Source organism: Schistocerca nitens, chromosome 11, assembly GCF_023898315.1.
Source record: "Schistocerca nitens isolate TAMUIC-IGC-003100 chromosome 11, iqSchNite1.1, whole genome shotgun sequence".
Lineage (NCBI taxonomy): Eukaryota > Metazoa > Arthropoda > Insecta > Orthoptera > Acrididae > Schistocerca > Schistocerca nitens.
In genome coordinates, this window is record NC_064624.1 from 71710904 (window position 1) to 71725906 (window position 15003).

Here is a 15003-nt window from a genome sequence, read left to right on the forward strand (position 1 = left end):
CAGCTACTGTGATACTGTATTACAGTATTCTGAGACACAAACTAAGCCTCTGGGGTTTCCTTGGGGATGACTGATGTTCCTGCTCAATACAACGTGCTCTTTTTCTGTTCAGACGACTGTCTTTGGACTTTCATCATAACTGTTTACTTAAAGTCATACTTGACAGACACTCACTGGCAGTGTTTGCAAACTGTGCAGTTTGCTGAATAAATAAATTGTTGTTGATTAAATTGAAGATTTATTGTTACTGTAGTCCAGCAACTTACCGCAACAGTACAGAGCCTTACTGCCACACTGGCTGTGGTGTTATGTGTAATAGCATATTTTTACCAATTACTTTACAATAATGAATTTAGTTAAAAACATGTTTATTATTAATGATATACGTTTCGATTACTGTTGAGTTTTCATGGAAGGAAACTCGCTTCTTGCTACACACATTAGTGTATATGAATCTCACATTGTCGCTACTGTTGTGATTTTACTAGAGCAGTGTTCTATTTACTTCAGAGGTGTGTATTGAAGTGCTAGTCTCGTGTTATCCTGTCTATCCAGTGTTGGTGGTTGAACTGCCTGGCGTGGTCCACTGGGGTTTTCCCCTTGTGATTCCTGGCCCCGCTGTCAGCCCCTGCATCGAGTAGTGCAGTCGCCTCCTCCGTGCGGCCGTGCTCGGCGGCGAAGTGCAGCGGCGTGTCCCCGTCCACGTTCCTGGCATTGAGGTCTGCAGACGACGCCGCCAGCAGCCGCACCACGGCCGGCCGGCCGCCCCATGCAGCCCAGTGGAGCGGCGTGTTCTGGACCCAGTTCCCGGCGTCCACCTCCGCGCCAGCCCCCACCAGACAGCTCGCCGCTTCCACGTGACCCTCCCAGGCTGCCCAGTGCAGCGCAGTATTCTTGTTCCCATCCGTCGCACCAACATCAGCCCCAGCTGCCAGCAGCATCTGCAGCTCTTGCACTGTCCCATCGTTAGCTGCCTTGATCATCCTCCTGCCTTTCTCCGCTGCAGAGTGGGTCCTACACAAAACACAGAAACTCTCATACTTTCCTTCAGACACACATTTCTGATGAAGAAGCGTATCAGAGTGGTACAACTGTAACCAATTCTAAAACTCATCTCTCTGACAACTGATAAATCTCCCTTCTGTAATACAGAACCCTGAGAAAGTTGTATTATATTAACGTACAGATGCACAGTTACGTCATCCTCTCATATTCTTCATGCACTCTCCACAAAAAATTCCTACACTCCAACTCTCAAGATACAAAGTTATCACATTTTGTCACTTTAATTCGTGATCGTTAGTTTTTTGACCTTAGAATTCAGTCGTTATAGAAGTTGTTGCCTTCCACTTCGTTCAGCCATTACTACGTCTCTGTGTGCAGAAGTCCTCTCTGACACTTGCAAACGTGACAAATAATGCTAATGACGTCTCCTGCTATTTAAAGAGAAGTTTCTGTTATTACAGGAGCAAAAGTAAACCCAATTATCAACAAGTTTCTTGACACAAACCATTGACAGGAAACCATTTAGTAGTGACGTTTCGGATACAGCAATGATACCAACTGAACTCCTCTACCCCTACACACAATCACGCTCATTGACAGATGCACGGCCGGCCGAAGTGGCCGTGCGGTTAAAGGCGCTGCAGTCTGGAACCGCAAGACCGCTACGGTCGCAGGTTCGAATCCTGCCTCGGGCATGGATGTTTGTGATGTCCTTAGGTTAGTTAGGTTTAACTAGTTGTAAGTTCTAGGGGACTAATGACCTCAGCAGTTGAGTCCCATAGTGCTCAGAGCCATTTTTTTTTTGACAGATGCACATACACACAAGAACTAACACAAACAAACAAACAAACAAACACATACACACACACACACACACACACACACACACACATACACACACACACACACACAGAAACATACACATAGAGAAAGAGAGAGAGAGATAGAGAGAGATAGAGAGAGAGAGACAAAGAGAGAGAGAGAGAGAGAAACTTTCGTCTTTTATTCATCTGGCTGTGATGCGCATTAAGGCGACAGCGAGATCATGAGAGTAAATTAAAGTTTAATGTACTTGTCTCAATATGACAACCGTTGGAAAGTAAATCTTGTTTCCTGGAAAGTGCTGCAGTATGTAATTTACATGCGACAATCTCGTTAGGACGGGTCTAAACGAAAATACCTTCCTGCTGATACAACGCACTGTGCGGCATGTGTTCAGGAGAAGAATTTAGTAATATCTTCTGAAACTAAAGTCAATTAAGAAGTAATTATTTCCATTATTCTGGTAAATGACGTATTAAAATAACGAATCCAATATCCGCTGATCGATAAAATATATAATTCCTTTTTCTAGAAATATTTTGGGCAGACAGATTTGCAAATGTTGATGATTCTATTGGAAATCATACAGTTGACATACTCAAAACTCATTTTATAGTTCTGATACCTGCATGAGATAATAATGGTTCTTTTCTATATAGAGAGAAACAGACGTGAATCCTGAATGACTGTACAGGAACCAACAGCTCTGAAGCCCTTTTGACTCCTACAGTGCTTAACTTGGTGTGGTCCCAGTGGAGGCAGTGTATTAATGTTTGCCTCGCACACATGTTTGAGTGTGTGTGTGTGTGTGTGTGTGTGTGTGTGTGTGTGTGTGTGTGTGTGTGTGTGTGTGTGTAGTCTGGTGAAGGTGTACCCACGGTGTGACACTGAATGTTTGAAGTAGTGCTACTTAGTTTTTAAATGCACAGATCACTGACAGACGTCAAAGTCACATCTCCAGATTCTAAAAACTCCTACAGCTGAGAGCCAGACTCTGAGCTGTTTGGGCAATTTAATACGGAGCTGTGGAAGCTGCTTCACAAACAGGCGTTAATCTATCATTACTGGTACTTTAATGGTAATCATTTATAACCTGACCAGAATCAGTGACGATTTAAGACACTTAATCTACTACAGTTTCTTATTACTACTGAATATTTTATGGAATCGCCACTTTAATTACACCTCGTTGCCTCATGAGTACACCCAGTGCATGATCCCCTCTCCTCCAATCCAACAGATTTTCTGGGTGGACAAGATGCTGCAAGTCTATATTCTGTTAGATCAGTCGTATGTGGGCTTCTGTGCCACTAAGGTTTTCGCTGTTAAAAAATTATCCGCTACTCTGTACTCTAAATCTGTTGCTGAAGCAGCCACACACAACTTCTACAGAGCGATGAGTCTTTGCCTTTCATATGTGTGGTTATTGGGGCTGGTAGTGGTACCACCCAGCATGGGCGTGCCTCAGCTGTGAACCGATGATAGCCACCTTCTATACACGAGTGATCTCTGATGGGGAGTGGTGTAGCAGGCAATTTGTTGAGTGGTGTTTCTAGCACTGATGTACAATGGATATGGTGGAGACCTGCAAACCATGCCCAAAATTGCAAGCATGAAGATGAAAACTACACGTCATAAGCTTTTCTAGCATTTTCTCTCATATTTTTGACAAATATTACATACATATAAACTTTGTTAGTAATAATGAGTCATTCCCAATTCTTTCAGTATTTAGCAGCAGTCCTTCCACTGCCCAAAAAATTTCATAACAGAACACAGCCAGTGGTGTGTCACTTTCTATGTAATGACAGCATCTTCAAGACTGCCTTTAGTGTCACAATGCTACAGTACATACAGATGTAGGATCTCAAACCATGGGACTGACTGTGCTCCCATAAATTAAAAGTTCGCTCTCTGCATATGGATTACTGTACGTAGAATACTAACAGGAAATGGGGTAACCTATGATTCACTCTGAAATGTATGAATGACTTTATAAAAAATTGGTTATACTTAACGGACTTTTAGCTGAAAGAATCTCAAAACAGTGTTTTTCATTTATAATTTTGGCACACAATTTTTCCTCTCTAGTGATGAAAAATAATGTTTCACCTCATGAAAGTAGCAGGAACACAAACCTATTATAAAAATATAATTCAGCTATAGTAAGTAGTTTTGAGAGGAACCCGGCCGAGGTGGCCGAGCGGTTCTAGGCGCTACAGTCTGGAATCGCGCGACCGCTACGGTCGCAGGTTGGAATCCTGCCACAGGCATGGATATGTGTGATGTCCTTAAGTTAGATCGGTTTAAGTAGTTCTAAGTTCTAGGGGACTGATGACCTTAGAACACAGTGCTCAGAGCCATTCGAACCATTTGAGCGATAGTATGTGCCATAAGCAATAATTGAAGTGAAATTAATCTAATGTACTAAGAAAGAAGAAGCCAATCACACTGAAAACAATGAACATGCACTGAAGTGAAATGATATCCTGGAAAACTACTCAGAAAAGTTGAACTTGCAATGAACATTAGTGACAGTTTAAATTTGGTTTGACATCACGACCGCAAGTTAGATTTCCTGCTTAGCATGAACAGACACTTTAACAGATTTTTTAATCTTTCACTTTGGGAGACAGTTAATAGGATTTCTTTTCTTTAAAATAGTGATTTACTGCTTTAGTGATTAGTATACACTCCTGGAAATGGAAAAAAGAACACATTGACACCGGTGTGTCAGACCCACCATACTTGCTCCGGACACTGCGAGAGGGCTGTACAAGCAATGATCACACGCACGGCACAGCGGACACACCAGGAACCGCGGTGTTGGCCGTCGAATGGCGCTAGCTGCGCAGCATTTGTGCACCGCCGCCGTCAGTGTCAGCCAGTTTGCTGTGGCATACGGAGCTCCATCGCAGTCTTTAACACTGATAGCATGCCGCGACAGCGTGGACGTGAACCGTATGTGCAGTTGACGGACTTTGAGCGAGGGCGTATAGTGGGCATGTGGGAGGCCGGGTGGACGTACCGCCGAATTGCTCAACACGTGGGGCGTGAGGTCTCCACAGTACATCGATGTTGTCGCCAGTGGTCGGCGGAAGGTGCACGTGCCCATCGACCTGGGACCGGACCGCAGCGACGCACGGATGCACGCCAAGACCGTAGAATCCTACGCAGTGACGTAGGGGACCGCACCGCCACTTCCCAGCAAATTAGGGACACTGTTGCTCCTGGGGTATCGGCGAGGACCATTCGCAACCGTCTCCATGAAGCTGGGCTACGGTCCCGCACACCGTTAGGCCGTCTTCCGCTCACGCCCCAACATCGTGCAGCCCACCTCCAGTGGTGTCGCGACAGGCGTGAATGGAGGGACGAATGGAGACGTGTCGTCTTCAGCGATGAGAGTCGCTTCTGCCTTGGTGCCAATGATGGTCGTATGCGTGTTTGGCGCCGTGCAGGTGAGCGCCACAATCAGGGCTGCATACAACCGAGGCACACAGGGCCAACACCCGGCATCATGGTGTGGGGAGCGATCTCCTACACTGGCCGTACACCACTGGTGATCGTCGAGGGGACACTGAATAGTGCACGGTACATCCAAACTGTCATCGAACCCATCGTTCTACCATTCCTAGACCGTCAAGGGAACTTGCTGTTCCAACAGGACAATGCACGTCCGCATGTATCCCGTGCCACCCAACGTGCTCTAGAAGGTGTAAGTCAACTACCCTGGCCAGCAAGATCTCCGGATCTGTCCCCCATTGAGCATGTTTGGGACTGGATGAAGCGTCGTCTCACGCGGTCTGCACGTCCAGCACGAACGCTGGTCCAACTGAGGCGCCAGGTGGAAATGGCATGGCAAGCCGTTCCACAGGACTACATCCAGCATCTCTACGATCGTCTCCATGGGAGAATAGCAGCCTGCATTGCTGCGAAAGGTGGATATACACTGTACTAGTGCCGACATTGTGCATGCTCTGTTGCCTGTGTCTATGTGCCTGTGGTTCTGTCAGTGTGATCATGTGATGTATCTGACCCCAGGAATGTGTCAATAAAGTTTCCCCTTCCTGGGACAATGAATTCACGGTGTTCTTATTTCAATTTCCAGGAGTGTATTTTGGTTTAGGAATGCACTTGAATTCCATGTGTTTGTAAGTTGCTCTGTTGGTGAACATGTTTTTTCCACCATGCAGCTCCATTCATCGTTTGTCTACTATTCAGAATTGCAGGCAAAGTAAACTTGGAGGGATAGAAAACTGTATAATTTATCTGTGATGGGAACATTATCACAAATTACCTCCTACCTGCTGGCTCTGAGTTTTGTGGTCAGCAAGGGATTATTTAGATTATTCCCTGAAAAAAAAAACTCTCCAACAAATACACGGAAACAGAATCTAGCTTGTGATTTATTAGATCTACATTGATCGAAGTGTATCTGCTAGATGCTTCATATGGAGTGAGAATGCATTTGGACATAGCAGTAATTTCTAGTCTTTCGTGACGTTCAGTTCCATGGCTTGAGATCCAACATCTGCATGTCCTGTAGCATTGTGACACTAAAGATGGTCTTGAAGGTGCTGTCATTACACATGAAGGAATACACCACTGCCTGTGTTCTGTTTCGAAATGTTGTGGACAGTGGAAATACTACTGCTAAATACTTTTACCAATGGTATAAGTCTTCATGAAAGTTACAACTTGTATCTTATAAGTAATTTTTGTGTCACAGCCGTCTACCCTTTCAAGCACTGACATACGGTTATGTTCCTAACTAACTCAAACCTTATTGTAAATTGTGGGAAAATACATAAGATCCGCAAGCATCCTCTCGTCTGTTACATTTATGGAGATGATATTTAGCCTAGTTTTGTGAGCTGGAACTGTTTCGTAGTCTATTACTGGTCTCACTGTTCAAACGTGTGCAGTTTTCTGCAAATTTTAGTTCCTGTTGAACTGAAAACTGATTTATGAGCATTTTCCTTACATATCTTCTTCATCTTGGAAATCTGAAGTCCTTGTCATATTACGAGATGTGATTTAAAATCAGAAGCATGTGATGTTGCTGACAGCAGCCATCCCATACTAATCTGGGTATAGTGGTGTCATAAGATGCTGACTAACGATGACCGTGGATGCCTCGTTAATTACAACACTGTGCATCATGTTAGTCACTCATCCGTTATATCGCATTTTGCTCACAGTCATATTAAAAATTGTTTTTCACTCAGTCATATGCATTGTCAAACCCAACTATCATTTTCGCTGGATGTGATTTACAAGCTGAGGTCTGATATAAAATATATCTGTACATTCTGGCAATAGATCTGACATGTTCCTAGCTATAGCACTACGAAAACTGCATTGAGTTCGATTGTTTATGAGAGCAGTTTTAGTTGGTTGGTTGGTGTGGGGAGTAAATGGGTCAAACTACGCTGTCATCTGTCCCTTTCCCAACATTCAAACAGCTCTAGGGTTAAAAACATTACGAAAACGAATTCGGGAAAGTAAAAGGCGAAAGACTGACTCGAAACCACACTGAAGAAGAAAACAAAAAAGGCTAACAAAAGGGGAAAACGTAAACTAAAAGAAAAAACAGTGGATGGTATCAGAATAATGTAGCAGATGGCCAGGACTGGGTGATCACAACAGGAATAAAGGATGAGCGAGCCACTCTGCAACACACTAAAACCTCCAGCCTTGAAGACAAGGCTAGACGAACTTGGACAGGGAAAATACGAACGCCAAAGCTAAAAAACAGCAAAGAAAGAGTGAGGAAGAGTTAAAATAAAGGTAGAAAAAGCCAGATGCTCACCATTAGATTGTGTGATAAAAATTCCCCTCACAGATAAAACGTAAAACGATGTCAACCTTTAAGACATTGACTCCCAACACCGTTAACAGTGTGATGGGAAGGTTAAAAGTCCACTGCAGAGCAACTAAACTAGGCAGTCCAGTGAGATGAGGACGACAGTCAAGTGGGACCTACAGCAACACTGAGGTACGTCCTAGCGACGGAGGAGGTGTCAATGTGTCAGCCAGGTGCGGCTGATGTGGGGTTAGCAAAGGACAACAGGCTCCCTGCGAGTGGCTTGCATGGATGATTATCACAGATTTGTATTCTCCTTGACAACACATAGTTTATTTGGTGTACTGACCGTGTGTCATTAAGCATCCCAGATCCTGAAAACTTTACAGCATAAGACCAACTGGAGATCAGTCTCCAGTGGGAAGATTTGCAGAGTTGGTTTACTGATAGCATGTTTGGTCAGCCTGCCAGCAAGATCCCAGCATGTCCTGGGGTCCTAATGTAAGTCACTGAATGTCCGCTGTCGCCGAGGGCACAAAGAGACTGCTGGATGGTTAACAGCAAAGGGTGGTGAGGGAAGCACTGATTGAGAGCTTGTATGCTACTTAAAGAGTCACTAGATATGACGAAGGACTCACCTGTGCAGGAATGGATATGCTGAAGAGTGCGCGAGATAGCTACCAACTTTGCAGTGAAAACACTGAAGCAATCCAGCTAGGAGCTCTGTTCAGCATGTCCAACGTGAGCATAAGTGAAGCCAACAAGAGCCATTGAGCCATCTGTGTAGACTGTTTCTGAGTCCTGGAACTCACCAAGAATAGAGAAAAACTGCCAGTGGAGGCCACAGGTAGAACTGAGCCTTTTGGGCTTTGCGATAGGTCCAGACGAACCAGTGGCTGTGGTATGGACCACGAAGTGAACACATAGAAAAGTGATAGAAGGAACGTGTCGAGATCAGTAAGAAGCAAACACAAACAGCATTGGCATCCCCAATCTGCGCTGCTGTTGTCAGGGATGGATAGCCACATTAGGGAAAGGAGATCATAATTTGAATGGTAAGGCGAATAATGAATATGGGCAGTATAATTCGCAAGCAACTGCTGTCACCTAATTCGCAATGGAGAAACACCAGCCTTTACAAGGACGCTGGTTTGGGAAGCTGCTGTCGCACAGTGGTGTGTAGAGTCCAGCAGCTGGAATGCTGAGGGCAAAGCAGAACCACACACCAGGCATCCATAGGAAAGAAGGGACTGCAAAGTGCATTGCACAGCTGCAGCAGTGTAGGGCGATCAGCAGCCCATTCGTTGTGGTGCAGGCATTGAATAACATTAACATGCTGCCAGCACATTTAAGCTGACGAAGATGGGGAAGCCAAGTTAAGCAAGTATCAAAGACCAGTCCCAAAAAGCAGAATGTCTCCACTACATTAGGTAGTTGGTCATCAAGGTAAAGTTCCAGATGGAGATGGCAGTACAACAAAAACAGAAGGGCATGACACAAGTCTTGGCAGCTGAAAACTGAAACCTGTGAGTGAGGACCCACTGCTGCACCTTTTGTAAGACTTCAAGCAGTCGACGTTCAGTCACACCAACAGAAGAGGAGCAAAGGGAAATACAAAAATCATCAGCATATACACTCCTGGAAATTGAAATAAGAACACCGTGAATTCATTGTCCCAGGAAGGGGAAACTTTATTGACACATTCCTGGGGTCAGATACATCACATGATCACACTGACAGAACCACAGGCACATAGACACAGGCAACAGAGCATGCACAATGTCGGCACTAGTACAGTGTATATCCGCCTTTCGCAGCAATGCAGGCTGCTATTCTCCCATGGAGACGATCGTAGAGATGCTGGATGTAGTCCTGTGGAACGGCTTGCCATGCCATTTCCATCTGGCGCCTCAGTTGGACCAGCGTTCGTGCTGGACGTGCAGACCGCGTGAGACGACGCTTCATCCAGTCCCAAACATGCTCAATGGGGGACAGATCCGGAGATCTTGCTGGCCAGGGTAGTTGACTTACACCTTCTAGAGAACGTTGGGTGGCACGGGATACATGCGGACGTGCATTGTCCTGTTGGAACAGCAAGTTCCCTTGCAGGTCTAGGAATGGTAGAACGATGGGTTCGATGACGGTTTGGATGTACCGTGCACTATTCAGTGTCCCCTCGACGATCACCAGTGGTGTACGGCCAGTGTAGGAGATCGCTCCCCACACCATGATGCCGGGTGTTGGCCCTGTGTGCCTCGGTCGTATGCAGTCCTGATTGTGGCGCTCACCTGCACGGCGCCAAACACGCATACGACCGTCATTGGCACCAAGGCAGAAGCGACTCTCATCGCTTAAGACGACACGTCTCCATTCGTCTCTCCATTCACGCCTGTCGCGACACCACTGGAGGCGGGCTGCACGATGTTGGGACGTGAGCGGAAGACGGCCTAACGGTGTGCGGGACCGTAGCCCAGCTTCATGGAGACGGTTGCGAATGGTCCTCGCCGATACCCCAGGAGCAACAGTGTCCCTAATTTGCTGGGAAGTGGCGGTGCGGTCCCCTACGGCACTGTGTAGGATCCTACGGTCTTGGCGTGCATCCGTGCGTCGCTGCGGTCCGGTCCCAGGTCGACGGGCACGTGCACTTTCCGCCGACCACTGGCGACAACATCGATGTACTGTGGAGACCTCACGCCCCACGTGTTGAGCAATTCGGCGGTACGTCCACCCGGCCTCCCGCATGCCCACTATACGCCCTCGCTCAAAGTCCGTCAACTGCACATACGGTTCACGTCCACGCTGTCGCGGCATGCTACCAGTGTTAAAGACTGCGATGGAGCTCAGTATGCCACGGCAAACTGGCTGACACTGACGGCGGCGGTGCACAAATACTGCGCAGCTAGCGCCATTCGACGGCCAACACCGCGGTTCCTGGTGTGTCCGCTGTGCCGTGCGTGTGATCATTGCTTGTACAGCCCTCTCGCAGTGTCCGGAGCAAGTATGGTGGGTCTGACACACCGGTGTCAATGTGTTCTTTTTTCCATGTCCAGGAGTGTAGGTGGGGAGATATTGAGGACCATTAACGATGATTAAAAAAATTCGAACGCTCAGGACAGAGCCGTGTGAGACCCCATTCTCTTGGATGTGCGGCGAACAGTGTGAGGCACCAGCTCGAGCTCTGAAATGCGTAGCGACAAAAAGTTCCGTATAAAAATCGGGAGCGGGCCCCAAAGACACCACTCATGCAGAGTAGAGAGGATGTGGTGCCGCCAAGTGATATTGTAGGCTTTCGTCAGACCAAAAAAGGCGGAAATGAGGTGCTGACGCCGGGAAAAGACCATTCAGAGGGCAGTCTCCGGGTAGAGAAAGTTGTCAGTGGTGGAGCGAACTCGCCAGGAACCGCCCTGAGAGGGAGCCAGAAGACGCTGAGACTTGTGGAGCCAACACAACGGCCAGCTCACCATACTTTGAAGCAGCATGCACAGAACGTTGGTGAGGCTGATAGGACGATAACAGTCCAAATCTAGCAGGTTCTTACCAGGCTTTAGCACTGGGATGATCATACTTTCCTGGCACTGCGATGGGGAGTCGCCATCGCTCAAGATTCGGTTGATGATGACAAGGAAGTGGCATTGATACTCCACTGACAGACGTTTAAGCTTTTGGGAATGAATGTGGTCTGCCCCAGGGGTTGAGTCAGGAGAATTGGCAAGGGCACTGAGCAATTCCTACTCACTGAAGGAAGCACTATATGGCTCGGATTGGTGTGGAGCGAGAGATAGGAATTGTCGTTTCACCACTGTTTAATTCTCAGATGCTGAGGTGCGAAGATAATGATCCACAAGACATTCTCCAATTATGTGTGGATCGGCATATACAGCTCCATCTCGAAATTCCATGTATACCTGCAGGAGTCTCATATCCATAAAGGCAACTGAGCTTGGTCCAGACCTGGGAAGCAGAGGTTCTTGTACCAATGGTGGAGTTGTATCGTCCCCAATACTACCATCATTCAATGAGCTGACAGACCTGGACACGATGTTGTTTGAAGGCAATGACGTGCCCTAGAAATCCATGGCGCTTATGATGTTGAAGGGCCCACCTACAGTCTCTAATGGCCACAGCGATTTTGAGTGACCACCAAGGCACTGACTTCCACTGGGGCAACCTGAGGAACTAGAGATTCAAGATTCAGCTTGGGCAACAATGGTAGTAACGGTGGTCCTATACAAAGGAGATTCAACAGCTGTAGTGCACTTGAAAGCATCCCATTCAGCCTTGGTAAGAGCCCATATGGGCAAGTGTCCAGGCGATGCTGGGGTAGGGACAGAAAGAGTGGAAAGTGGTCACTACTGCACAAGTCGTTGTGACATCTCAGGTGGATATAAAGGAGCAGACCAGGACTGCAAACCAAGGGATCAACGGCTCAGTATGTGTCATATGCCACACTAAGGTGAATAGGGGCACCTGTAATAAGGAGGCAAAAACTGAGGTGAGTTAGTAGATCATTGAAAACCTTACCACAGCAGCAATCTTGATTCCACCCCAAACAAAGTTAGGGGCATTAAAATCACCCAGAAGTAGGAAAAGTGGGGGTGGGGATGCGACTTGAGAAATTAGGGCAGCTAAAACATGGTGCAAAACTTCATCGTCTGGAGGGACGTATATATTGCTGATGGTAATTTCCTGCATTGTCCTCACAGCTCCCAAAAGTGTTTCAAGGGGCATAGGTTCGCTACAGACATAGACATAGATGCAGACTCCACCTTGCAGTTTGTCACAGTCAGTACAATTTATGTAGTACCCATGTCAGGCACAAAGGGCTGGGGTCCACATCACAGGAAACCACGTTTCCTGAAAAGCAATGCAAAACGCAAATGTAATGCTTAAAAGTTGTCATAATTCAGCGAGGTGGGAGTAAAAACCGCCGCAGTTCCACTGGAGCAATAGGTAGTCAGTCATTTGGGAATGTATGAAGGGATCAAGAAGACAGTTTATGCCTCAGTGTCACCATGAGTGCTAGTATCCAGGACTGTTGCGTCTGAAGCGTCAGCAAGATCTAGGACCTTGAGGGATTCTACGATCTCCACCTCGTCCCCAGACCTGGAACTGCTAGGGACTCGTGGTGTTGGGACCACTGGTGAGCCATAGTAAAATTAGCTTGGAAAAGCGCGTCACAGCACGTAGCGTGAAGCAGTCGCCCTCCTTTCTCTGACGGTGGTGCTGTTGTCGCAATTGAAGGCTTCGGTGTCTCCCTCTAGAGGGAAAGGGGAAAAGTGGGCTGTTCGCGTGGGTTTATGATGTGGCTGTTTGGGCTCTTGTGGAGAGTTTGCAGTTGCGGCGTGATGAAGCGACTTCTCTGCTGGTGCCAGAGGGACAGCGCGCAGACCACGGCATCAGCGTAAGCGACGCGAACAGCGGCTCCATGGTATGCGGCGTTAACTGCTCGTCGCGAAAGGAATCTTCCTGAGCGTGGGTCGCGAGGGGCCTAATTAGCAGTTCGGCCGTATGCTGTCGACCGGCGAAGAGGTTCTGAAAATCGGCGCGCCTTCCTGCGTCCGTTGAAATGGCTGGCAGCGGGCGGCTCGGCAGAGGTGTTGCGTTGGTTCAGCCTGGGAGTCGTAACGCACCAGAAGTTGAGTACTGATTGTTACAGATTTTATGAAGTTTAATTGAATTCAATTTACTTATTCTTGTTAATTATATCAACCGTATATTTGGGGGGTTTCCCGCCATTCATTCTCGTCTTCCCACCTGCGGGAAGGTGGTAATATTAGAAAGGGTGGTCCGCTTGTCCCCTTTTGAGGTCGAAAGGGGGGGGGGGGGGGCGAGTCAGAGTAAATCTGTGGTTCGGATTGCTTCTTTCCTCTCCCAGCTTACCTACGGGTTTGGTTCAAATGGCTCTGAGCACTATGAGACTTAACATCTGAGGTCATCAGTCCCCTAGAACATATAACTACTTAAACCTAACTAACCTAAGGACATCACACATCCATGCCCGAGGCAGGATTCAAACCTGCGACTGTAGCAGTCGCGCGGTTCCGGACTGAAGCGGCTAGAACCGCTCGGCCACCGCGGCAGGCCACCTACGGGTTTATTCGACTGTTAGCCTCTGCTATGTCTGTGAAACTCTAAGGCACCAATGGTTGTACTGTTTAAAATGCAAGGCACTAAGAGTGATTCATTCTCTCGCCTGCCATAACTGGTACTACTAGACTCACATGTAAAAGGTACTCCAAGAAAGAAGAAAAAATTCCTTTTTCTTCGTAGTAAGAACTAGTCAATTGCATAAGGAATTCCTGCTCATCTGGAAGCTCTAACTTACGTAAATTTGTGTTTATGTATACATGGCTATAATCAAGCAAGGTTGTTAATGTATGCCATAGTGGATTATTTTATATTGTTTATAGCCAGCAAGAACTGTTGTGTGTTTTTTCAGTTCAGTACCTTTAAGGCTTTTACTCAACGTGCTTACGTGTTTTATACAGTTAGTTGGTTATGAGTGTGTTTTCTTGCCATGAAAAAAAATGGTTCAAATGGCTCTGAGCACTATGGGACTCAACTGCTGTGGTCATCAGTCCCCTAGAACTTAGAACCACTTAAACCTAGCTAACCTAAGGAAATCACACACACCCATGCCCGAGGCAGGATTCGAACCTGCGACCGTAGCAGCAGCGCGGCTCCGGACTGGAGCGCCTAGAACCGCACGCCCACAGCGGCCGGCCTGCCATGAAAATGTTTGCCATTTCATTACGGGTAGAAATGGTTGCCTTGAAAGGAGAATGTTGTAACGGTTCGCAAGTCTCAACATGTGGTGCTGGAAATACTGTGGGGAAAACATATGCCCAAATTACCAGCAGTTAAAGCACCATATAGGGGGTAGGACGTATGGTTTTACATCACATCGATATACCATCACCTTGATTTTTTGGGAAATGGACGAACCTCAAAGGGCCAGATGTAGGCACCTGTAGCCACCCTACTGTTTTTCAGTCCCCTATAGATATGCCGAATGAAGTGAACACCCCACTGCTCTAAATTGGTGTGGCGCTTGTCGTCAGATTGCAAGAGATGTTCCTGGTGGAAAATAATCCCCTCGACCATGTTGTGGGGGACCATGTTGATGGGGGATGACAGAAAGAGAAATATGACTGAGCAGGTCACAGGCGAGCAATGCCCAGGGCTGGGCTGAAGATACTGTCTAATTTAGGACTGCCACATTTCTCATATTCGACAATACAGCCACTTCGTCAAACTCGTCCTCCAGGTTCTTGATAAAGAAAATAGAGGCTTTATAGCCAGAAAGCAGAGCCCATCTACTCTGCTGCAGACTAAATACCTTGGCGAACAAGGTTCTCTCTTTTCCATAC

General features: G+C 46.9%; 1 protein-coding gene across 1 annotated transcript in view; it reads right to left on the bottom strand.

Annotated features, from left to right (window-relative positions):
- Nucleotides 1-351: 351 nt before the first annotated feature.
- LOC126213207 (ankyrin-2-like) overlaps nt 352-15003 on the bottom strand; it is a 53635-nt gene continuing 38983 nt past the window's right edge. The window contains exon 5 of the mRNA XM_049940839.1: nt 352-1014. Coding sequence (XP_049796796.1) covers nt 528-1014 — 487 coding nt within the window. The 3' untranslated portion in view covers nt 352-527. The remainder of the gene's footprint in view (nt 1015-15003) is intronic.